Raw genomic sequence first — 27,520 nt, 5'->3', positions numbered from 1 at the left:
TGTCTCACTTGAAGGAGAGGTAGAGCAAACAGGGTTATTGTAGAATGAATTTGTAAAACGACATGTCTCCATCGAGCAAGTTAGAGGACAAGCACTTCAAGCAGAAGAAATGCCTCCAGCAAGACAGACGACTGTGTGTATATTACCCAATACACCCTGACAGAGCTGGGCATCGCTCCATTCCATAGCCCACTAAATAAAAGCCATGAGCAACCACAGACAGTGGGTATCGAAAGTCACCACCCCCTTTCAAAATGTTCACCTTTTGTTGCCTTACAGTCTGAAATGAAAACACATAAAATTAGACTTTTTCCTGCTTTATTTACACACAGTAACCCACAATATCCAAGTGCAAAAATAAAATTAAAATAAAAAATAAAAACTCAAAATGTATTAAAATAAAACAGTAAATAACCCTATTTTGATAAGTGAACCCCCCCCCCCTTAGAATTGCAATTGCAAACTTGCTATAGTATAACCAACCACCTTCCAGATCACAAATCAAGCTAATTGGCTTCCATCTGTAGTGATTTTAATTAGTTCAGAATAAAAACATGTTGTTCATAGAGGACTCCACTGTTTAGTAGTGCAATTCAAAGCAAAGAATCCACTATGGGTAGGAAAGGTACTTACAAAAGATCTACGAGATAAAGTTTGGGGATGGATATAAAAAGATTTCAAAGGCTTTGTCTATCCCTCAGAGCACAGTTAAGGCCATTATTAAGAAGTGGAAGGCATATGGCACCATCCAGACCCTGTATAGATCAGGCCATCCCTCCAAACTGGATGACCGGGCAAGGAGGAAACTGATCAGAGGCTACCAAGAAGCCAATGGTGACTTTGAAGGAGCTTCAGGCCTTTATGGCAAAGACTGGTGAATGTCTGCATGTGACCACAATATCACAAGCTCCACAAATCTGGCCCCTATGAGAGGGTGGCAAGAAAAAAACCACTTCTCATAAAAAGCAACATCAAGTCTTGTTTGAGCTTTGCCAAATGGCAAAAGGTGCTTTTTGGCCTGAACGCAAAACGGTATGTATGGCGAAAGCCCAACACCATCTTTCCACCCTAAGAACACCATGCCTACAGTAAAACAAGGTGGTGGCAGCATTCTGTTGTGGGGGTGTTTATCTTCAGCAGGGACTGGAGCACTTGTCAGGATAGAAGGGAAAATGGACAGTGCAAAATACTGACGGATCTTGAGGATAACCTGCAGCCCTCTGCCAGGAAGTTGAAAATGGGAAGATGTTGAAGCGTGAACCATGACCCAAAGCACACCGCCAAAGCAACCGTACAGTGGCTGAAGGACAAGAAGGAGAATGTCCTTGAGTGGCCTAGTAAGTGGTCCGACCTAAATCCCATCGAGAATCTGTGGAAAGACTTCAAGAATGCAGTCCATGAGCGGTCACCATGCAATTTGACTGAGCTAGAACAATAAGGTAAGGAAGAATGGGCAAATATTGCACAGTCTAGGTGTGCAAAGTTAGTCGAGTCGTATTCAAAGAGACTCGTGGCTGTAATTCAAGCAAAAGGTGGTTCCACCAAGTATTAACTCAGGGGGGTGTTCACTGTTTTAATTGTAATACATTTTTCTGTTTAATTTAGATTTTGTTTTATTCAATTGGATATTGTGGATTACTTTGTGTAGTCTGATTTGATGCGTTTTCATTTCAGGCTGTAAGGCAACAAAAGGTGAACATTTTGTAAGGGGTGGTGGCTTTCTATCCCTACTGTACAGTATATAAAACACGCTGACATAAACAAGACATACAGTTGAAGTCGGAAGTTTTCATACACTTAGGTTGGAGTCCTTAAGACTCGTTTTTCAACCACTCCACAAATTTCTTGTTAACAAACTATAAATTTCGCAAGTCGGTTAGGACATCTACTTTGTGCATGACACAAGTAATTTTTCCAACAATTGTTTACAGACAGATTATTTCACTTAATCACAATTCCAGTGGGTCAGAAGTTTACATACACTAAGTTTACTGTGCCTTTAAACAGCTTGGAAAATTCCAGAAAATGATGCCATGGCTTTAGAAGCTTCTGATAGGCAAATTGACATAATTTGAGTCAATTGGAGGTGTACATGTGAATGTATTTCAAGACTTACCTTCAAACTCAGTGCCTCTTTGCTTGACATCATGGTAAAATCTAAAGAAATCAGCCAAGACCTCAGAAAAAAAATGGTAGACCTCCACAAGTCTGGTTCATCCTTGGGAGCAATTTCCAAACGCCAGAAGGTACCACGTTCATCTGTACAAACAATAGTACGCAAGTATAGACACCATGGGACCACTCAGCCGTCATACAGCTCAGGAAGGATACGCGTTCTGTCTCCTAGAGAGCGTACTTTGGTGCGAAAAGTGCAAATCAATCCCAAAACAACAGCAAAGGACCATGTGAAGATGCTGGAGGAAACAGGTACAAAAGGATCTATATCCACAGTAAAACGAGTCCTACATCGACATAACCTGAAAAGCCACTCAGCAAGGAAGAAGCCACTGCACCAAAACCGCCATAAAACAGCCAGACTACGGTCTGCAACTGCACATGGGGACAAAGATTGTACTTTTTGGAGAAATGTCCTCTGGTCTGATGAAACAAAAATAGAACTGTTTGGCCATAATGACCATCGTTACGTTTGGAGAAAAAAGGGGGTGGCAGCATCATGTTGTGGGGGGTGCTTTGCTGCAGGAGGAACTGGTGCACTTCACAAAATAGATGGCATCATGAGGCAGGAAAATTAAGTGGATATATTGAAGCAGCATATCAAGACATCAGTCAGGAAGTTAAAGCTTGGTCGCAAATGGGTCTTCCTAATGGACAATGACCCCAAGCATACTTCCAAAGTTATGGCTTAAGGACAACAAAGTTAAGGTATTTGTGGCCATCACAAAGCCCTGACCTCAATCCTATAGAGAATTTGTGGGCAGAACTGAAAAAGCATGTGCAAGCAAGGAGGCCTACAAACCTGACTCAGTTACACCAGTTCTGTCAGGAGGAATTGGCCAAAATTCACCCAACTTATTGTGGGAAGCTTGTGGAAGGCTACCCGAAATGTTTGACCCAAGTTAAACAATTTAAAGGCAATGCTACCAAATACTAATTGAGTGTATGTAAACTTCTGACCCACTGGGATTGTGATGAAAGAAATAAATGCTGAAATAAATCATTCTCTCTACTATTATTCTGACATTTGACATTCTTAAAATAAGTGGTGATCCTAACTGACCTAAGACAGGGAATTTTTACTAGGATTAAATGTCAGGAATTGTGAAAACCTGAGTTTAAATGTATTTGGCTAAGGTGTATGTAAACTTCTGACTTCAACTGTGTGTAACAAATCAAAAAACAATGCGATAAAAAACTAAAAACAAATAGAGCTTCATGGAGGACTGCTTTTAAGAACTTACTTTGCTCTTTGTGCCGTGTTTCAGTTTGGGGGACTTGTTGAGAGGAGGCCATGCGTGAGCTGATGTCAAGCTGACAGCAACAGAAAAAAGATGGAGGCTTAACCAGCTGTGCATATCCTGTCATCTACGATGCCTTTCATCTAGAACTGGAGAACCAGCTGGAGTCCTCACCTGACCCTCAACTCCTGCTATTACAGAGAATAGGCTGCAGCTTATCCATTCTCCTGTGCTTGATTCCCACTATAGGGCTGACCCGAACTGTACTGTGCTGGCTCAGATATTTTATTTTTCTTCATGCCCTCTTCAGCCACTACGTTGGATGCATAACCAGGCCATCCTAGTACAGCTTGGCTGGGCTCAGTAGTGTGAAAATGGTACTTTATTACATTCTGTGGAGATTACAGCTGAGCTATTCTCATAACTTTCCCTCCTTGTTGGGTTCATTACACTTCAAGGTGATGAATATAGCACTGTGAAAGCTGTTTCTGTCTGTACTCCCACTGTCTGACTGATATACACTTAGTGGGAGATACACACTCTGCACAGATCAAGATTGAGTGGAGGTGAAAGGAGGGAGAGAAACATTTTAGATAAGGAATCATCAACTAGATTCAGCTGTGGGGCAATTTTTTCTTGAGAGGATGTTTAGGCGCACGAAATTTAATTATATTGAACAAAAATATAAACGCAACATGTAAAGTGTTGGTCCCATGTTTCATGAGTTGAAATAAAAGATCCCAGAAATTTTCTATATTATGCACAAAAAGCTATTTCTCTCAAATTTCGTGCACAAATGTTTTACATCCTGTTAGTGAGTATTTCTCCTTTGCCAAGATAATCTATCCAACTGACAGGTGTGGCATATCAAGAAACTGATTAAACAGCATGATCATTACACAGGTTCACCTTGTGCTGGGGACAATAAAAGGCAACTCTAAAATGTGCAGTTTTGTCACACAACCCAATGCCACAGATGTCTCACGTTTTGATAAAGCGTGCAATTGGCATGCTGACTGCATGAATGTCTACCAGAAGTGTTGCCAGAGAATTGAATGTTAATTTCTCTACCATGCCTTCAATGTCGTTTTAGAGAATTTGGCAGTTCGTCCAACCAGCCTCACAACTGCAGACCATGTGTAACCATGCCAGCCCAGGACCTCCACATCCAGCTTCTTTACCTGCGTGATCGTCTGAGACCAGCCAGCCGGACAGCTGCTGAAACGGACAAGTATTTCTGTCTGTAATAAAGCCCTTTTGTGGGGGAAAACTAATTCTGATTGGCTAGGCCTGACTCCCCAGTGGGTGGGCCTGGCTCCCAAGTGGTGGGCCTATGCCCTCACAGGCACACCCATGGCTGCCTCCCTGCCCAGTCATGTGAAATCCATTGATTAGGGCCTAATTAATTTATTGACTGATTTCCTTATATGAACTGTAACTCAATAAAATCGCTGAAATTGTTGCATGTTGCATTTATATTTTTGTTCAGTATACTAAAAATGTGTAGACTGCAAATTGACTGCAAGAAGCCCAAATAGAACATTTGACTCAAACATAATCATTTCAAACCTTGCTTACATTTGTATACAATCACATATACAGTTGAAGTCGGAAGTTTACATACATCTTAGCCAAATACATCTACTCAGTTTTTCACAATTCCTGACAATTAATCCAAGTAAAAATTCCCTGCCTTAGGTCAGTTAGGATCACCACTTTATTTTAAGAATGTGAAATGTCAGAATAATAGTAGAGAGAATGATTTATTTCAGCTTTTATTTCTTTCAGCTTTTTTTTCTTTCATCACATTCGCAGTGGGTCAGAAGTTTACATACACTCAATTAGTATTTGGTAGCATTGCCTTTAAATTGTTTAACTTGGGTCAGGTAGCCTTCCACAAGCTTCCCACAATAAGTAGGGTGAATTTTGGCCCATTCCTCCTGACAGAGCTGGTGTAACTGAGTCAGGTTTGTAGGCCTACTTGCTCGCACATGCTTTTTCAGTTCTGCCCATACATTTCCTACAGGATTGAGGTCAGGGCTTTGTGATGGCCACTCCAATACCTTGACTTTGTTGTCCATAAGCCATTTTGCCACAACTTTGGAAGTATGCTTGGGGTCATTGTCCAAGACCCATTTGCGACCAAGCTTTAACTTCCTGACTGATGTCTTGAGATGTTGCTTCAATATATACACTTAATTTTCCTACCTCATGATGCCATCTATTTTGTGAAGTGCACCAGTTTCTCCTGCAGCAAAGCACCGCCACAACATGATGCTGCCACTCCCGTGCTTCATGGCTGGGATGGTGTTCTTCGGCTTGCAAGCCTCCCCATTTTTCCTCCAAACACAACGATGGCCATTATGGCCAAACAGTTCTATTTTTGTTTCATCAGACCAGAGGAAATTTCTCCAAAAAGTACAATCTTTGTCCCCATGTGCAGTTGCAAACCATAATTTGGCTTTTTTATGCGGTTTTGGAGCAGTGGATTCTTCCTTGCCGAGTGGCCTTTCAGGTCATGTTGATATAGGACTAGTTTTACTGTGGATATAGATACTTTTGTACCCGTTTCCTCCAACATCTTCACAAGGTCCTTTGCTGTTGTTCTGGGATTGATATGCTCTTTTTTCACCAAAGTACGTTCATCTCTAGGAGACTGAATGCGTCTCCTTCCTGAGCGGTATGACGGCTGCGTGGTCTCATGGTGTATATACTTGCCTACTATTGTTTGTACAAATGCACGCGGTACCTTCAGGCATTTGGAAATTGCTCCTAAGGATGAATCAGACTTGTGGAGGTCTACAATTAAGCCTTGAAATACATCCACAGATACACCTCCAATTGACTCAAATTATGTCTATTAGCCCATCAGAAGCTTTCTGGAATTTTCCAAGCTGTTTAAAGGCACAGTCAACTTAGTGTATGTAAACTTCTGGCCCACTGGAATTGTGATACAGTGAGTTATAAGTGAAATAAATCAGTCTGTAAACAATTGTTGGAAAATTTACTTGTGTCATTTACAAAGTAGATGTCCTAACCGACTTGCCAAAACTATCGTTTTTAACAAGAAATTTGTGGAGTGGTTGAAAAACGAGTTTTAATGACTCCAACCGAAGTGTATGTAAACTTCCGACTTCAACTGTGTCTCTCTATTATGCGTGGGAATACTTTGGAACATATTTCCAAACTTTAAATCACTTGAGAGGTGTTTTTAGTCATTTTGTGTCCAACAATCCACTGCGGGCCAAATTCTGCCCGTGGGCCACCGGTTGGGGAACCCTGCTTTAGATGTGTTAAGGATGCAAGAGATCACAACATCAAAATACAGTCAAAAGAGTGATATGATTATTTTGTGAAATTGATGCAAGTTTGTCATTCGTTAACCTCTATGGGCTAGGTGGGACGCCATTCAAACAGTTTTAGAAACTTTAGGGTGTTTTCTATCCATATGTAATAAGTATATGCATATTCTAGTTACTGGGTAGGAGTGGTAACCAGATTAAATCGGGTATGTTTTTTATCCAGCCGTGTCAATATTGCCCCCTAGCAACATGTACAGTAGGCTATTCATGTACATTGAAATGCTCATATGATGTCAATGACCTAATATGAATTTGTCAATAGTAAAAATAACAGGGTAAAACTAGCATATTTCTCAAGTCACAGTGATTAAATGTGTGGCACTGACTGGCTGGTGTACATGGGTGATACATCATGAACTGTACAGCAAAGAGACAGTCCTACTTTACAAGGCCACACACTTTCTGGTTCAGTGGCTAACAGAGTACTGCTAATGCACTCCTCACACACACACACACACACACACACACACACACACACACACGTTAAATGATGTGAGAATGTCCTCCTAAGATCACAAGATCCACAAGGAGTCATTGGATCAGAGTTGATTAAGACATGACAACAGGCTTCTATTGTGCACCAGCGCCCTTGATGCCCATATGAAGCCTGCCATGCTACAAATGAGCATTGGGGGTTGAATTGAAAACATGTCATTTTCATACAGGTAGATACTTTTATTTCTTATTCGTATTTTTTCAACTGCACTGTTGGTTATACTTGCTTGTAAGTAAGTATTTCACTGTAAGGTCTACACCTGTTGTACTCGGTGCATGTGACTAATACAATTTGATTTGATATAAATCCCACTGGGATTTAATAAAGCCTACTCCATGTCTCTATTTACACAGAGAGAAACATTCAACATACAAAATGAGAAAAACAAGGTTCAGGGTAGACAGAGTCACACTAAAGTTCTAGTTCTGATTATCTCTGTTTGAGTATTACATGGATTTGTGGGTTGTCATGGAGTACAATAGCAAATTCTCCATCCTAACTCTTTGGGATGACAGTGACAGGAAGTTGTTTGATATTGACAGTGAAAATGGACTGGCTGCTGAAAAGCTGTATTCGCCATTGTTCACTACAGGTTGTTTGTCAATGTCTGATCAGTGACAGAGAGTACCCCTGTGCATTGATTCCATTGACACTGCTGACCAATATGAGGCCTAAAGACAGTCTGCTTTCTGGTTCTTCCTTCCAACTGACATGAAGTACATTTATACAGATACATTTCACAGATTGTCTTGTCATCAAAGTCAGGGGAGCGAATATTCAAATCTCATTTTCAAGTTCAATCACACTCAATCCAATGTCATATCATACTGCATGGACCTCCCTAAGATCTTTCACAGCCTGGTAAATGAACTGACACTGTTTGGCAGCCTCCGCATGCAAACGAGTGTGTTCATGAGTCATGAGACAGCAAGCAGACAAATAGACTGTGTTTGGTGCCAATGTACTGTACCATCAGTACTGTCCATGACACTGATTCTACCCTCGGATAGAAACTGACTGTACTATTCAACAGTGAACAGATTTACTGAAATATGCACTGAAATATGCTATGCAGTTATTTGGAATATGGATCCCCAGCTCACCATCTCTGTGTTGACCACTAGCCTATATGGAGAACTGAGGAACCTTGTTCGATAAGTAGACAGTGCCTGTATTCAGCTGGAAATACCGTGCATGTGCGGCATCCCATGATGAATCAAATTAAGTTGAAAATCAAGGGTTAACAGAGCTTCCTTTCTTGTGTCGCCTGAAAAGGAATAGTTTCATGCCTTCAATATGTCTCTTGGCCCATCGCATATTCTTGCACTCTAACAAAATCCTGTCGGAAAAAAAGAAACCCTGCTTCTGGCAAAGAACAAAAATCTAATTTGAAATGTAGCAATTGTATTAATCTCTAGGATTCCAAGAGAAAGGTGGCATACAGTGCCTTACCTTGGTTTGATGAAAATGTATGCGATAACATCAATTACCTCCCGGGGGAGTTTCTCCATTTCAGTCTAACACACTCCTCTGAGGATTACAATGCGTAGAGATGATGTGCAGAGTGATACTTCTGAGACACAAAGGGGAATAACTCCTCTGAAATCCCAGCAAGCACCATTTTCTAAATGTGGGCTGAATAGAAATAAGGGTAGAAAATATCACAGGCAGCCTCACCATTAACAAGTACATATAGAGAGCAATATGAGTACAGATGTAGGATCTTTAATCAAGACAGTTTGTACAGCAGGAAAATTATCCTGAAACAACAGGAAATGTGATATTATGTGGATTATAATTAATGGGCATTTTGGACATTTTTGTAGGGGTTGATACATTTTTTGTAAGGAAAAATCTAATTTCAAAGTGGAAATTATGAACTTCAGAAGCCTTTTAAAACCTTAAATACACTACAAGTTAGACGTTTTCCTGTATTGCAGGAAAGTTCTCCTGCAACAGGGTGATCAAATGAAGATCCTACATCTGTACGCTCATCTGTTATGAGCGAGCTCTGACTCTTCACTGTCATAATATAGACTGACCATAGGGGACAGACACGGGAGACTGTAAAACAACAGACATTACAGTAAAGTCGTCTGTAATGTAAAGTAATAATCCGTATTCAGAAAAAGCTGTGCAGTGCGCTTGCTGCCAAATGCCCTGCATGTACACAAATGTATCAGGACAAATCATTTCCTAAAAGCTCTGTCTGCTCCTCTAAAGAGGAAAAAAACAGATGCGATGATGTGTACAGTTGTGTCACTCCATTATCTTTGGAGATTTAAGTCGTTTATGAGGCCATAATGACCCATTTATAAAGCTTTTATCTTATTATTACTTTGTTTTATTACCAACATATGTCCCTATTTTTCCTTGGTGAAAACTTTTTGATAGTTTAAAAAGAGGCCGTTTTTGACTGAGTAGATCCCTCCTGTTGTCCAAATTGTTCTGGTGGGGGGGACAAATATTGTTAAATTATTTTGCCTTGTAATTTATTTATTTTTTCTTTTATTTCACCTTCATTTAACCAGGTAGGCCAGTTGAGAACAATTTCTCATTTACAACTGCGACCTGGCCAAGATAAAGCAAAGCCCATAAAATCTGGGGAATTCTTTGGGGTTGCAAATCACTCCATGCCACTCTTGAACGTCTAAAACTAGATAGAAAGTGCATAGAAATTATAATGGTGTCAAGGTTGTGCGCTACTGGTGGAGGAGTCAGGTGCAGGAGAGCAGAGAGTTGTGAACAGGCGCACACTTTATTAAGGCAGAGGCAATAAAACAGACAGACGCCACTGCGTCAAAACCTCCAGCCAAAGGTAAAAAGTGCAGGGCGCGAAAGTCACAAAAATAAGCAAATGTTTAACAATTAAACATCCTTCGTGAAATACCACGGAAATACAGGGGGAAACCCAGCCTGGCGCGTAACACGAAACACGACAAAAACAATTTCACACAAAGACATGGGGGGAACAGAGGAATAAATACATGCAGTGTAAATCAGGTGTGCAGGGAACAAGACAAAACAAATAGAACAATGAAAAAAATGGAGCGGCGATGGCTAGAATGCCGGTGACGTCGACCGCCAAATGCCGCCCGAACAAGGAGAGGAACCGACTTCGGCGGAAGTCGTGACAAATGGACCTATATGTTTTCAAATAACTGCACTTTTTCTGGTCCACAAAATGCTTTTGATTAAGATTTGATATGGAAAATAATCTGTGCGGCACTCCGCTGAAAATTAGAATCCAAATGTTGCCCTCGAGGCAAAATGATTGCCTACCCCTGTCATGGATGATGCTTAGCACATATCACGGATGATGTCCTCCACATATCATGATGATGTTTAACACGCCTTATAAGACTCATATGAGCCCTCTTAATCATGACGGAGCAGGCTAAGTGATGACATGAGTAGGTGAGGTTGTCCCACGGAAATCTACAGCAACCAGACTGTATGTGAAGAAATGGGAGGGGGAAAGAAGCCATAAGCACTGAAATACATTAACATACTATACTGTATTACCATAATGATAAACATATCACCTTCAAGATCACCAATAATGAAATGATCTATAAAGGGTGTCGTTCTGAGAAATATGGTATGAATGTCTTATTGTCTGTATTTCTCTTAAGAGTTAAGAGACCTTGCAATCCTACAGACAGATAGGCAATTGCAGAAAGCTTCTGGGTTTTGCATTTGGGAAAAACAGATTGCATCCAAACATAAAGCGTGTTCAGTGGCTTGGGGCACCGAGAGATGCATGGCATGATCCACTGTGAGACTCCCTAAAAATAGCAGGTAATCTGTCATATTTCTTTTTTCAGTGTTTGAGGAATGAGGAGCTTGATAATGGGAGGATAAGGCAGAAGAGAGGAGAGGGGGAGGAGGGTTTGATTAAGAGGAGAGGAAGGGGTTAAGGTGTTGATGATAAGAGGTCTATTTGCTTGATCTAGAAGCAAACTGAATTCAACAAATGCAATAGTCACAATAAAAAAGGTAAGAAAAATTCTCCAGCAGTTTTTAGTATCACAATAAAAGGGAGTTTGGCAAACTCTATTGCTCCGATATCCACGCTACACCGCAAATGTTGAATTAAGACTTGCTATGCAAAATTGCACTTACTCGACAACTAGCAACCAGCCATTCGACGAGATCTCATTGGTGCATGAGGTCTCACTGTCAAATGACTTTCAACAGGATACTGCTGAGCGCAGGCATTTGACAGGTTGGTGCCACGTGCATACAGATCAGAAAATATACCCCCTTGTCCACAGAAATCTCAAAAAAGATAGTGAGGGGACACTTAAAACTTTAGTAAAGCTCTTTTTCTTTGACAGATGCTTGTCCTGTGGTCAGATCTGCATGCCTTTAGTGAAATGAAATGTGGAGAGAGGTATCAAAGCGATAGAGAAACATGGAGGGAGAGAGAGGAGGGGAGGGGTGAAAGAGGGGATTGAGAGATGAGAGGGAGAGATGGAAGAGAGAGTGAGAGACAGAATAAGAAAAATGTGATCAAGAGCGAGAGACAGAGATAGATTGTTTCAATAAGCCAGAGAGGAATGTAAGAGGGTAGAGAAATAAAAAGAGAAATGAATAGAGTGCAACCGAGAGAAAGAGAGAAAGAAAGAAAAGAGAGAGAGAGAGAGAGAGAGAGAGAGCATGCACGCATAATGTTCACATACACATACACTTGGGAGTAACGAGTGACAGAGAGAGGCTGGCGACGCCAAGGCACCGCTCGGGCCTTGCTGGAAAGGAAAAGCAACGGAGCCAAATCATCCTTCCACACTAAAGTGACTAAATCGCACCATCTTTTTCGATACATTCCCTGTGCGATTACTGGAAATGTTCAAGCCTAAAGGCACATGGCTAATACATAGAGAGGAGAAAGATCAGAATAACATTCAAAAGATGGTAGCAGCTTCCATCTAGAAATAATGCTTGAATAATGCATGGGGACTAAATAAAACATGTTCAGTAGCCTTTACCTAAAAACCCAAAAGCTTTTACATGAACTACCTTGCTGAGTAATGAGAATTTCCACATATCGTGACATCCAAACTAATCCATAAAACACATTTCTGTACAATTTGTATTCCACAGGAGGATAGTCTTGTTTAAAACAGAACGCTGCTTTCTCTCTATACAGAGACTTTGACAAATGCAATCCCTGCCTTGAGCAGATATTAAAGCACGCAAATGTTTAGCTATTATCAAAAACAATGACTGGAAAACATGATCCATGGGTCTGTGCTTCAAAGGGAATATTTTTTAATTTCCCACCAAGAATAATAGACAATACAAATGTTTATTGCTTTTCTCCTGCTGTGCTGCAGAGGACATGCATTATTCATAGATTCCACTATGGTATGGCGTGGTCCAAATCATCCTCAAAACAAATTGCTTCATAATTACTTAGTATATCAATGTGTTGCCTGACATCACTCATTCCCTCCCAGATAAGATATGGCAGACCATGACTTGAGGCTTAAAGCACATGGCGGCTCAAACCTACTGGCTGGGTTTCTGAAATTACAGCAAGGCACTTAACAGGCTAGACCACAACCACCACCACCTCTCTGTGTGTTTTACTTATGCTGTGGCACTACAGGGTTTCTTTCAGGGCCTGGACATTAATGTACGAAGCATACAAATGATTGGAATAATAGGATTTATGAAACATTTGTAGGAATTTATTGGAGTGCAAAAATGTTATTCCTGTACTTGCGCTGAGCAGCCTGTTTGTGTGTGCGCGAGTGTGGATGTGTGTGCACGCGTGTGTGTGTGTAAGCACATTTAGTGAGTTCACTGACTCGGATGCAAGGCTGAGTGAGTCTTCCTGACCTAAGAACAAGTCTTACTTAATGGCCCAGGGTTTACCAAAACCCCATTCACCTGTAATTGATCTGACAGCGATCTCCAGCCGCAAGCCTCTGTAAAGTGGCCTATGATTCATATCCATCACCAACACATGGATATTGACAACCAGGGACTAAGCCGCCTGCCTAGTAACAGAACACAGCTATTAGCTTACCGCTAACTGCTCTCCGATTCCAGAAGGGTCTACGGTCTACGGTTTGATCAACGTTTCAAGGTTTCAAGTTGCAATGTCATGTGCTCAAGTACAGTGAAATGCCTTTCTTGCAAGTTCTAAACCCAACAATACCATATTTACAATGTGCAGGGATACTGGAGTGATAGAGGTAGATATATACAGTTGAAGTCGGAAGTTTACAAACACTTAGGTTGGAGTCATTAAGACTCGTTTTTCAACATCTCCACAAATTTCTTGTTAACAAACTATAGTTTTGGCAAGTCGGTTAGGACATCTAATTTCTGCATGACACAAGTAATTTTTCCAACAATTGTTTACAGACAGATTATTTCACTTATAATTCACTGTATCACAATTCCAGTGGGTCAGAAGTTTACATACACTAAGTTGACTGTGCCTTTAAACAGCTTGGAAAATTCCAGAAAATTATGTAATGGCTTTAGAAGCTTCTGATAGGCTAATTGATATCAGTTGAGTCAATTGGAGGTGTACCTGTGGATGTATTTCAATGCCTACCTTCAAACTCAGTGCCTCTTTGCTTGACATCATGGGAAAATCTAAAGAAATCAGCCAAGACCTCAGAAAAAAAGAATTGTAGACCTCCACAAGTCTGGTTCATCCTTGGGAGCAATTTCCAAACGCCTGAAGGTACCACGTGCATCTGTACAGTTGTGGCCAAAAGTTTTGAGAATGACACAAATATTAATTTTCACAAAGTCTGCAGCCTCAGTGTCTTTAGATATTTTTGTCAGATGTTACTATGGAATGCTGAAGTATAATTACAAGCATTTCATAAGTGTCAATATTTGCAGTGTTGACCCTTCTTTTTCAAGACCTCTGCAATCTGCCCTGGCATGCTGTCAATTAACTTCTGGGCCACATCCTGACTGATGGCAGCCCATTCTTGCATAGTCAATGCTTGGAGTTTGTGGGTTTTTGTTTGTCCAACCGCCTCTTAAGGTTTGACCACAAATTCTCAATGGGATTAAGGTCTGGGGAGTTTCCTGGCCATGGACCCAAAATATCGATGTTTTGTTCCCCGAGCCACTTAGTTATCACTTTTGCCTTATGGCAAGGTGCTCCATCATGCTGGAAAAGGCATTGTTCGTCACCAAACTGTTCCTGGATGGTTGGGAGAAGTTGCTCACGGAGGATGTGTTGGTACCATTCTTTATTCATGGCTGTGTTCTTAGGCAAAATGGTGAGTGAACCCACTCCCTTGGCTGAGAAGCAACCCCACACATGAATGGTCTCAGGATGCATTACTGTTGGCATGACACAGGACTGATGGTAGCGCTCACCTTGTCTTCTCCGGACAAGCTTTTTTCCAGATGCCCCAAACAATAGGAAAGGGGATTCATCAGAGAAAAATACTTTACCCCAGTCCTCAGCAGTCCAATCCCTGTACCTTTTGCAGAATATCAGTCTGTCCCTGATGTTTTTCCTGGAGAGAAGTGGCTTCTTTGCTGCCCTTCTTGACACCAGGCCATCCTCCAAAAGTCTTCGCCTCACTGTGCGTGCAGATGCACTCACACCTGCCTGCTGCCATTCCTGGGCAAGCTCTGTACTGGTGGTGCCCCGATCCTGCAGCTGAATAAACTTTAGGAGACGGTCCTGGTGCTTGCTGGACTTTCTTGGGTGCCTTGAAGCCTTCTTCACAACAATTTAACCGCTCTCCTTGAAGTTCTTGATCATCCAATAAAATGGTTGATTTAGGTGCAATCTTACTGGAAGCAATATCCTTGCCTGTGAAGCCCTTTATGTGCAAAGCAATGATGACGGCACGTGTTTCCTTGTAGGTAACCATGGTAGACAGAGGAAGAACAATGATTCCAAGCACCATCCTCCTTTTGAAGCTTCCAGTCTGTTATTCGAATTCAATCAGCATGACAGAGTGATCTCCAGCCTTGTCCTCGTCAACACTCACACCTGTGTTAACGAGAGAATCACTGACATGATGTCAGCTGGTCCTTTTGTGGCAGAGCTGAAATGCAGTGGGAATGTTTTTTGGGGATTCAGTTAATTTGCATGGCAAAGAGGGACTTTGCAATTAATCTGATCACTCTTCATAACATTCTGGAGTATATGCAAATTGCCATCATACAAACTGAGGCAGCAGACTTTGAAAATGTATATTTGTGTCATTCTCAAAACTTTTGGCCACGACTGTACAAACAATAGTATAAACACCATGGGACCATGCAGCCATCATACAGCTCAGGAAGGAGACGTGTGCTGTCTCCTAGAGATGAACGTACTTTAGTGCGAAAAGTGCAAATCAATCCAAGAACAACAGCAAAGGACCTTGTGAAGATGCTGGAGGAAACAGGTACAAAAGTATCTATATCCAAAGTAAAACGAGTCATATATCGACATAACTTGAAAGACCGCTCAGCAAGAAAGAAGCCACTGCTCCAAAACTGCCATTAAAAAAGCCAGACTACGGTTTGCAACTGCACATGGGGACAAAGATCATACTTTTTGGAGAAATGTCCTCTGGTCTGATGAAACAAAAATAGAACTGTTTGGCATTAATGACCGTTACGTTTGGAGGAAAAAGGGGGAGGCTTGCAGGCCGAAGAACACCATCCCAACCGTGAAGCACGGGGGTGGCAGCATCATGTTGTGGGGGGGGGGGGGGCTTTGCTGCAGGAGGGACTGGTGCACTTCACAAAATAAATGGCATCATGAGGCAGGAAAATTATGTGAATATATTGAAGCAACATCTCAAGACATCAGTCAGGAAGTTAAAGCTTGGTCGCAAATGGGTCTTCCAAATGGACAATGACCCCAAGCATACTTCCAAAGTTGTGGCAAAATGGCTTAAGGACAACAAAGTCAAGGTATTGGAGTGGCCATCACAAAGCCCTGACCCCAATCTCATAAAAAATCTGTGGGCAGAACTGAAAAAGCATGTCTACAAACCTGACTCAGTTACACCAGCTCTGTCAGGAGGAATGGGCCATAATTCACCCAACTTATTGTGGGAAGCTTGTGGACGGCTACCCGAAACGTTTGACCCAAGTTAAACAATTTAAAGGCAATACTACCAAATAATAATTGAGTGTATGTAAACTTTTGACCCACTGGGAATGTGATGAAAGAAATACAAGCTGAAATACATAATTCTCTCTACTATTATTCTGACATTTCACATTCTTAAAATAAATTGGTTATCCTAACTGACCTAAGACAGGGAATTTTTACTAGGATTAAATGTCAGGAATTGTGAAAGAGTTTAAATGTATTTGGCTAAGGTGTATGTAAACTTCTGGCTTCAACTGTATATGGGGTAAGGTGAATAGGCATCAGGACATATGATACAGAGTAAATTAAGATTGTATGGGAGTGTGTGTGCGTGTGTGTAGAGTTAGTACGTGTACATGTTATGTGTGTGTTGGAGTGTCAGTGTGCGTACGTGTGTAGAGTCCTGCGACAGTGCAAAAATAAAAACTGAATACACGGGTCAACTCAGATAGTCTGTGTTGCCATTTTGTTAGCTATTTAGCAGTCATTTTGGCTTGGGGACAAAAGCTTTTCAGGAGCCTGTTGGTGTCAGACTTGATGCATCGGTACCGCTTGCCGTGTGGAAGCAGAGTGAACAGTCTATGGCTTGGGTGGCTGGAGTCTTTAAAGATTTTCTGGGCCTTCTTTTCACACCGCCTGATATAGAAGTTCTGGATGGCAGGGAGCTCGGCCACAGTGATGTACTGGGCTGTCCCACCACCCTCTGAACAGCATGCGATCAAGAGTGGTGCTGTTGCCATACCAAGCAGTCAAGATGCTCTCAATGGTGCAGCTGTAGAACTTTGAGGTTTTGAGGGCCCAAGCCAAACTTTTTCAACCTCCTGAGGGGGAAGAGGCGCTTAGGAACTTCCTAAAGGAGCTGTGATCTGCAGCACACCGTTACCAGGCCTCTCCACAGAGGCACCAGAGACAGACGCCTCCAGATCTCTGGATAGGAGGGGGGAGGTGCTCCAGTTAAATGCTGCTGTCCGGGGACGTGTGGAGGCAGTTTGTTTACAGATCCTATTACTCTGACGCGGCAGGCTCTAAATTAGCTGTCCCTTAGCGCGACGCTAATCGTCTCTGAGCTCTGGTTGTGAGGTTAAGCCTCACCGCCAGCACCAGCAGCAGGTGGGGCCCATGGGGAGAAGGGAAGGATGGGGGAGGGGTAAGGGGGGAGAGGGCGGGGAGGGAAGAGGGCGAGGGTAAGCAGGATGGTTAGCTGTACACCTTCACCCCAGTGAACGCCAGACACAACCCCATCTTCGGGTTTTTGATAATGTCATCATTTGATACTAATGCACACTACATGACCAAAAGTATGTGGAGACCTGCTCGTCGGCCATCTCTTTCCAAAGTCATGGGCATTAATATGGAGTTGGTCCCCTCTTTGCTGCTATAACAGCCTCCACTCTTCTGGGAAGGCTTTCCTCTAGATGGTGGAACATTGCTGTGGGAACTTGCTTCCATTCAATCACAAGAGCATTAGGGAGGCCTGGCTCGCAGTCGCTGTCCCAATTCATCCCAAAGGTGTTCAATGGGGTTGAGGTTAGGGCTCTGTACAGGCCAGTCAAGTTCTTCCACACCGATATTGGCAAACCATTTGTGTATGGACTTTTCTTTGTGCACGGGGGCAGTGTCATGCTGAAACAGGAAAGGGCCTACACCAAACTGTTGCCACAAAGCTGGAAGCACAGAATCGTCTAGAATGTCATTGTATGCTGTAGCATTAAGATTTCCCTTCACTGGAACTAAGGGGCCTGAACCATGAAAAACAGCCCCAGACCATTATTCCTCCTCCACCAAACTTTACAGTTGGCACTATGCATTCGGGTAGGTAGCGTTCTACTGGCATCCGCCAAACTCAGATTCGTCTGTCGGACTGCCAGATGAGTAATCACTCCAGAGAACACATTTCCACTGCTCCAAAGTCCAATGGCGGCGAGCTTTACATGACTCCAGCCGACACTTGTCTTTGCACATGGTGATATTAGGCTTGTGTGTGGCTTCTGAGCTATGGAAACCCATTTCATGAAGCTTCCAACGAACAGTTATTCTGCTGACGTTGCTTCCTGAGGCAGTTTGGAACTCAGTAGTGAGTGTTGCAACCGAGGACAGACAATTTTACGCATTACGCGCATCAGCACTCGATGGTCCCGCTCTGTGAGCTTGTGTGGCCTACCACTTCGCGGCTGAGCCGTTGTTGCTCCTAGACGTTTCCACTTCACAATAACAGCACTTATAGTTGACCGGGCCAGCTCTAGCAGGGCAGAAATTTGACTAACTGACTTGTTGGAAAGGTGGCATCCTATGACGCTGCCTTGTTGAAAGTCACTGAGCTCTTCAGTAAGGCCATTCTACTGCCAATGTTTGTCTATGGAGATTGCATGGCTGTGTGCTCGATTTTATACACCCGTCAGCAATGGGTGTGGATGAAATGATCGAATCCACTAATTTGAAGGAGTGTCCACATACTTTTGTATATATAGTGTACATAAAAAAATCTAAAAGCACAATTATAGGCCTACTTGCTATCTGGTTTTATAAAATCCAAATACAAAGGTGGATATTTAAGAAGCCACTGCTCATCTAATCATCAGAAGACAGATGTTTATTTCCGACAGTGTACATTATGTGTTGTGACACTTCATTAACGAGTGGGGCCCGGGTCTTTGGGTTTGACCCGGGTGGGTACACAGACTTAGGTGTTATGATTCATGAGATTCAGGAAAAAAATGTTGTTCTGCTCTGCAATCATTGGTATCTGCCTGTGCTAATTAGCACTGCCTAGAGGGTCTATGGCTAGCTAGCACTGCCTAGAGGGTCTATGGCTAGCTAGCACTGCCTAGAGGGTCTATGGCTAGCTAGCACTGCCTAGAGGGTATATGGCTAATTAGCACTGCCTAGAGGGTCTATGGCAAGCTAGCGATGCCCATTTATGGTTCTGGGATCTCAGACAACTTCAATATTTGATTTGTAAGTGGCATGCGTGGTATGCATTTCACATATTGTGATATATGTGGTTGTTTTACCTACTTTAGCTGAATGTACTGATTGTAAATCACTCTGGAAAAAAGCGTCTGCTTAATGAAGCAAATGTAAATGTATGCACTGTAAAGTCCCAGTCAGACATATACTCCTGAGAACAGAGATCTATGACCGATTGATCCAGGAGAACAAAGCACCATAGTGATTCCTTTAAACACACACCATACATCCTGTATCAATTTCCTCTCTGATCTTTGTATCTGATCTTTGTATCCACTAGTAGTAATCAAAAAGGAAGTGGTGAACTGTATTGTTGTCTATGTAGGTCGTGTTCTCTACTGTATGTAACCTCTTCCAGTAGGATCTGGCGCTGGGTTGGTTGAGTGGTATGTTAGTTTTGTTTAGTGTCTCCCAGGAGTCGAGTCTATCTGTGATCTACAGTGTATTGCGGGTTGGGTCAAGCGGTCTTGCTCTACATTTCCTCTCTCCTGAGTCTGGGTCAGAGTTGTGAGGAATGAGTGGTATGAGACACGGCCAAGTAGCACCTCTGCTAACAGTCTGCTAGACTACCAATGACACATCCAGAGATGGCAGCAAATACATTATACTGTACCACAAACCTATGGTGTGCTAAGGAATTTAGATACGGTATGGAGCTTTCAGCTACCAAGGAACGAATCCTTACGAATGTTGCCATATTAACCTTTATCATACAGTTCCTCTGAAAACTATTGGTAAATTTTAAGCATCTGATTTCTACAGTTTATTTTCCATCATCAAATCCTGCTGTGCGGAGCTTTCCCCTGTTCTCTACCAATGTGCTGATACACACTGTATAACAGAGAGAATTTGCAACTTATTGCAGCCGTATTTCAATCTCAGACAGACAATGTGTTAAGCGGAGCGGCTGTCTGACACCTCCGACTTCAATTTTGGGAATAGAGGATTCATCACCTCATTACTGCAACACTGCGTCACTTTGGCAGCAGTGCCCATTGTCCCTGCAGATTAGCACAATTAAATGTGGTTGAATTGAGTCCTAATAAAGATTTAATGGGTTCCTTGTACTAAGAACCTCCACATTATAATATATCCAAGCTGAAAGCTGATTACTCAAAAGTGCCTTTCAGCATTCAATAAGGAGCATATTTTTCAATTACCAATGACTATTACAATAATCCGACATTCAAATCACTGTAAGGATAATTAACTCGTGGTTGCTGTACGGCAAGCGGAATTACGTCATTTGGATATTGGCCTTTGTTCAACTGCAATGGGTTCGCTGGAATCCACAATCCGCACCGCAAAAGCTTATAGGCCCTAATGTTTTTCTTTGACGGTCTCTGGTTTAACATATCATTTCAGGAAAAAGCTAATTATCCGGAGAAAAGCCAATGTGAAACGGAGCAAAGAGACTGTTCCCTGTGAGTGGATATCTATCATTAGCAGAGCAGTGTCTGATGATGAGACTTCTATCTCTTGAGGTATAGATGGCTTTATCAAATACTCACATTCCCCCAACCTAGGAGTCACCCCTAGTTTATTTTATCGTTCCTCCATAATCCATTCAAAACCATTAGTAATCCATAGAGCATGAACGCGGCGGACAAACATGTAAGGTATTGCGTGTATACAGTAGGCCTGGATCCCTGGTCGTTTGAAATCCACAATACTAAATCCTGTGCATGGTCAGCCATTGTTTATGATACGTTCATGCTAGAGTGCTGTCTGGCGTTTGATACAGACTATGTTGAGCCTATGCAAACCGCACTGCAGCAGTACACATAAGGTCATATTGTTGACGGTTTTGTTTCTCCCTGACAGCCATAACAATGTTTACTTGATAATGTAGCAAAATAATGCTTACTAAGCCAACATTAAATTCAATTCTGAAAAGAAATCTAGCTACTGGATAAAACAGTAACAGACATCAGACATTAGTTAGGTCAGTCGCCCAGAGTAAGGGGCCTACAGGTTTGGCAGGAGGAAACAATACTCAGACCAGAGTCCAAATTATATTTCCAGACTGGATCTCCAATAGTATGGGATGGGATGGGGGTGGAGGGAGAGCGAGAGAGAGAGAGATATACAGTTGAAGTCGGAAGTTAACATACACTTAGGCTGGAGTCATTAAAACTCATTTTTCAACATCTCCACAAATTTCTTGTTAACAAACTATAGTTTTCACAAGTCGGTTAGGACATCTACTTCGTGCATGACACAAGTCATTTTTCAACAATTGTTTACAGACAGATTATTTAACTTATAATTCACTGTATCACAATTCCAGTGGGTCAGAAGTTTACATACACTAAGTAAACTGTGCCTTTAAACAGGTTGGAAAATTCCAGAAAATGATGTCATGGCTATTGAAGCTTCTGATAGGCTAATTGACATCATTTGAGTCAATTGGAGGTGTACCTGTGGATGTATTTCAAGGCCTACCTTCAAACTCAGTGCCTCTTTGCTTCACATCATGGGAAAATCTAAAGAAATCAGCTAAGACCTCAGAAAGAAAAATTGTAGACCTCCACTGTCACATCTGCTCCCGCTCCACCCTCCCCCCCAGCCTGGCGCTTGAGGGCGCCAGCCTGCCCTGCATCACGCACTCCTATCATCCATTACGCACACCTGCCTTCCCTCGTCACGCGCATCAGCGATATTGGACTCACCCATCACCTGTTATTACCTCCCCTATATTTGTCAGTTCCCCAGCTCTGTTCCCTGCTTCTGCATTAATTGTTTTTGTTACTCTTTTGCTGAAGCTGTTCCTGCCTTGTTCCATGTCCGTTCCTTATTAAATGTTTGACTCTCCGTACCTGCTCCCATCCCACGTCACACTCCACCGGATCCTCAGGCTCCCTCTCTGCAGCGGGATCGACAGGCGTCTTGCCTCAGCCGGATCGTCGGGCTTCCATGCCTCAGCCGGCTCGCCAGGCTCTCACGCTCCTGCTGATTCGTTGAGCTTCCACGCCCCAACCGGCTTGCCCAGCACCCATGTCTCAGCCGGTTCGCCCAGGTGGGACGCCGGGTGGCGCCCCTGGGAGGGGGATACTGTCACATCTGCTCCCGCTTTCACCCCCCTGGCGCTTGAGGGCACCAAGCTGCCCTGCATCACACACTCCTATCATCCATTACGCACACCTGCCTTCCCTCGTCACGCGCATCAGCGATATTGGACTCACCCATCACCTGTTATTACCTCCCCTATATTTGTCAGTTCCCCAGCTCTGTTCCCCGCTTCGGCATTAATTGTTTTTGTTACTCTTTTGCTGACGCTGTTCCTGTCTCGTTCCATGTCCGTTCCTTATTAAATGTTTGACTCCCCGTACCTATTTCGTCTCTCGAGCGTCATTCCATGTGACATCCACAAGTCTGGTTCATCCTTGGGAGCAATTTCCAAACGCCTGAAGGTACCACGTTCATCTGTACAAACAATAGTACGCAAGTATAAACACCATGGGACCACGCAGCCGTCATACAGCTCGGGAAGGATACACATTCTGTCTCCTAGAGAACGTACTTTAGTGCGAAAAGTGCAAATCAATCCCAGAACAACAGCAAAGGACCTTGTGAAGATGCTGGAGGAAACAGGTACAAAAAGATCTATATCCACAGTAAAAACAAGTCCTATATCGACATAACCTGAAAGGCCGCTCAGCAAGGAAGAAGCCACTGCTCCAAAACTGCAATTAAAAAAGCCAGACTACGGTTTGCAGCTGCAGATGGAGACAAAGATCATACTTTTTGGAGAAATGTCCTCTGGTCTGATGAAACAAAAATAGAACTGTTTGGCCATAAAGACCATCATTATGTTTGGAGGAAAAAGGGGGAGGCTTGCAAGAACACCATCCCAACCGTGAAGCACAGGGGTGGCAGCATTATGCTGTGGGGGTGCTTTGCTGCAGGAGAAACTGGTGCACGTCACAGAATCGATGGCATCTGCAACATCACAAGACATCAGTCAGGAAGTTAAAGCTTGGTCGCAAATGGGTCTTCCAAATGGACAATGACCCCAAGCATACTTCCAAAGTTGTGGCAAAATGGCTTATGGACAACAAAGTCAAGGTATTGGAGTGGCCATCACAAAGCCCTGATCTCAATCCTATAGAAAATGTGTGGGCAGAACTGAAAAAGCGTGTGCGAGCAAGGAGGCCTACAAACCTGACTCAGTTACACCAGCTCTGTGGAATGGGCCAAACTTCACCCAACTTATTGTGGGAAGCTTGTGAAAGGCTACCCGAATTGTTTGACCCAAGATAAACAATTTAAAGGCAATGCTACCAAATACTAATTGAGTGTATGTAAACTTCTGACCCACTGGGAATGTGATGAAAGAAATAAAAGCTGAAATAAATCTCTACTATTATTCTGATGTTTCATATTCTTAAAATAAAGTGGTGATCCTAACTGACCTAAAACAGGGAATTTTTACCAGGATTAAATGTCAGGAATTGTGAAAAACTGAGTTTAAATGTATTTGGATAAGGTGTATGTAAACTTCCGACTTCAACTGTATATATATATATATATATATATATATATATACAGAGACAGAGAGACAGAGAGAGGTGCTAAAACATAGTACAGGAGACAGCAGATGGTGGGGATTATTCGGGACTAAAATACTCTGGGATCCACTGAGGGAGGCCAGAGACATAAATCGCAACAAGACTCCATCTGCTACAAATACCCATAAAAGCAGGACGAACTGTTAAATCGACTAGCGTGCCTCCGCGTCTATAGATATTCCTGTTGTTTATTTATTTTTTTGCCTCACACCATCCGTGCTGACTCATTACCTAAATAAATCGTTACGAATGTTAGGCATTAACGACAATAAATACTAATGGTAATAATATGAAAATAAAAGCCGTGCCCAGGGGAACTAAAGAGCAGGGAATTCCCAACAGTGTCATTATGACTGTCCCTACAAATTGTTAGAGCACTATTACAACTATCCACACAAACATTCTCTTCATTTACTGAGATTAGGACCAGCTCTATACTAAAGCCAACATCATCATGATTCACACTATGTAGTCAATGTGAATTAACTGATTATGGCTGTTTACATACTGAATGTGTGCTGTCAGGTCCTTTATTATTGGCACCCTTGATAAACATGAGAAAAAAAGATTGTATAAAATAAATAATACAAATACTGAGATATATTATATGCAACAAACATAATAGGGAAATTATATTATACTAATACAATTGCTCAGAGAAAGATATTTTGTTTAACAAGTAATAAAAACTAATCTCAAAAAGATAGGTCAAAATGATTGGCACCACTATTTTCGATACTCTAGCACCCTCCCCTTGCAAGGATAACGACACTGAGCCTTTTTCTAAAATGTTTTATGGGATTGGAGAACACATTGGGAAGGATATTGGACCATTCCTCCATACATAATCTTTCCAGATCCTTTATATCCTTTGTCTGCTCTTATGGACTGCCCTCTTCAATTCAAACCACAGCTTTTCAATGGAGTTCATATCCAAAAACTGAGATGACCATTGCAAAATGTAGATTTTGTGGTCAATTAACCATTTCTTTGTGGATTTTGATTAGTGCTTGGGTTATTGTCTTGTTGGAAAAGATCCACTTATGACCAAGCATCAAGTTTCTGGGTAAAATGTCCTAATACTAGGTCAACTTTGTGATGCCATTTACCTTAACAAGGGCCCCAGGACCAGATATTGTTTTGCTTCTTATTAAACAAATGATCTTTCTCTGAGCAATTGCAATAGTATAAAATAATATAATTTCCCAAAAATGTTGAGCATACAATATAGCTCAGTATTTGTAATATTTATTTATAAAGTATTTTTTGCTGACCTTTGTTTTTAGTGCCAATAATTATAGACCTGGCTATATAAAGTTTAGTGCTTTAACAGTACATAGGGGAAGAATGTGACTAATTTCTAATCAAATGAATGAGTTACCATTCCTAAAAAAGGTGTTAACTCAAACAGTGCCCTTGACAGTACTAGTGTCACACCCTGAACATCCGAGCGACGTTCTCATCATGCATTCCAATGCGTCTCCACCACTTCACCCTACTCTTAGTGAATGGATTCTGCACAATCAATGATCATCGTGGTATTTATTCAATAATAATCTAAAACTGTGTTGAAAAAGGTACCTGTTCCTGTGTGCAGATCAAATCTTGAACCTGAGAAAAGATAACAAGAAAATAACGTAATGAGTATTGAAGCAAACCCAAGCATGCATGTAAAAGAGCTCAGGCCTTTACATTGTAAAGATAAAGTAATGCAAATATGGATTTCAAGAACACGAACAGATGTTGGTTTACAAAAGGCAATGCAACCCTGTCTGCAGTGAATTCCTGGTGGGGCACCTTGTCAAGTGTAATTGTTCTTGTTCTATTGAGCTCATGCAGTCAAGGGAGTCAGATTTTAGAGCCCTGGAAAAAGAAAGGAACACTAATTGATGGCTAACTCAATGCACCCTGCTCTATTTGTTGCCGCCAGAATACATAGATGTATTTTCCATATGCTGTTTGACATGGGATACTTAATTAAAAACGTCTCCCGGTACAGTAGGTAATGTAATTACAGTTCATAGATCTGCCCCCATCACCCGCATTATCCCAGAGCTCACATTGCAAATGGGGAAAAAGCACCACTGAGTGAATCGTATGCCAAACAGATCAAAATGACTCGATGGCACCACTGACTGGTTTTCCACAATGTGCCAATACAATGACCAGTGCCATCACCATTACGATTGGCTGCAATTGACCACATTGTGAGTTAACCTTACAGGCATGGGTCAGGCGTCATGATACAGGGAAATGAAGTCTAGTTTCTATAAGAACTGGAGGGCTTTCATAATCATAATAATACTTATTGATATCTATCTACCCCACAGCTTGTATACACAAAGTGCATGATAACAAATATTTATTACATACATTGCATCTGCATTTTGATAAGTGTTTAATAATGCATGCTATGGGAATTAGAACATTCCTATTTAATATGCATCGCAGAGGAATGCAAGCTAATGCAATACCACCTACAGTTGAAGTCAGAAGTTTACATACACCTTAGCCAAATACATTTAAACTCAGTTTTTCACAATTCCTGCATCCTAGTAAAAACTCCGTCTTAGGTCAGTTAGGATCACCACTTTATTTTAAGAATGTGAAATGTGTCAGAATAATAGTAGAGAGAATTATTTATTTCAGCTTGTATTTCTTTCATCACATTCCCAGTGGGTCAGAAGTTTACATACACTCAATTAGTATTTGGTAGCATTGCCTTTAAATTGTTTAACTTGGGTCAAACGTTTCGGGTAGCCTTCCACTAGCTTCCCACAATAAGTTGGGTGAATTTTGGCCCATTCCTCCTGACAGAGCTAGTGTAACAGTCAGGTTTGTAGGCCTCCTTGCTCACACATGCTTTTTCAGTTCTGCCCACACATTTTCTATAGGATTGAGGTCAGGGCTTTGTGATGGCCACTCCAATACCTTGACTTTGTTGTCCATAAGCCATTTTGCCACAACTTTGGAAGTATGCTTGGGGTCATTGTCCATTTGCAACCAAGCTTTAACTTCCTGACTGATGACTTGAGATGTTGCTTTAATATATTCACATAATTTTCCTGCCTCATGATGCCATCTATTTTGTGAAGTGCACAAGTCCCTCCTGCAGCAAAGCAACGCCCCCCCGCATCACGGTTGGGATGGTGTTCTTCGTCTTGCAAGCACCCCCCTTTTTCCTCCAAACATAATGATGGTCATTATGGCCAAACAGTTCTATTTTTGTTTCATCAGACCAGAGGACATTTCTCCAAAATGTATAATTTTTGTCCCCCATGTGCAGTTGCAAACCGTAGTCTGGCTTTTTTATGGCGGTTTTGGAGCAGTGGATTCTTCCTTGCTGAGCGGCCTTTCAGGTTATGTTGATATAGGACTTGTTTTACTGTGGATATAGATCCTTTTGTACCCGTTTCCTCCAGCATCTTCACAAGGTTCTTTGCTGTTTTTCTGGGATTGATTTGCACTTTCCACACCAAAGTATGTTCATCTCTAGGAGACAGAACGCGTCTCCTTCCTGAGCGTTATGACGGCTGTGTGGTTCCATGGTGTTTATACTTGCATACTATTGTTTGTACAGATGAACGTGGTACTTTCAGGCATTTGGAAATTGCTCCCAAAGA

At 42.0% G+C, this 27,520-nt stretch overlaps 1 protein-coding gene across 2 annotated transcripts in view; it reads right to left on the bottom strand.

The window, feature by feature from the left end:
- Positions 1–27,520, bottom strand: part of LOC106580804 (immunoglobulin superfamily member 11) — a 97,804-nt gene that overhangs the window by 49,330 nt on the left and 20,954 nt on the right. Inside the window, exon 2 of one of the 2 annotated variants that reach the window (XM_014162254.2) lies at positions 25,479–25,508. The exons of the other annotated variant lie outside the window; for it this stretch is intronic. Within the exon in view, the coding sequence (XP_014017729.1) occupies positions 25,479–25,508 (30 nt within the window). The remainder of the gene's footprint in view (positions 1–25,478; positions 25,509–27,520) is intronic. 2 annotated transcript variants of the gene reach the window in all.

Source organism: Salmo salar, chromosome ssa20 (assembly GCF_905237065.1).
Source record: "Salmo salar chromosome ssa20, Ssal_v3.1, whole genome shotgun sequence".
Classification (NCBI taxonomy): domain Eukaryota; kingdom Metazoa; phylum Chordata; class Actinopteri; order Salmoniformes; family Salmonidae; genus Salmo; species Salmo salar.
This window is presented reverse-complemented; position numbering and strand designations above follow the sequence as displayed.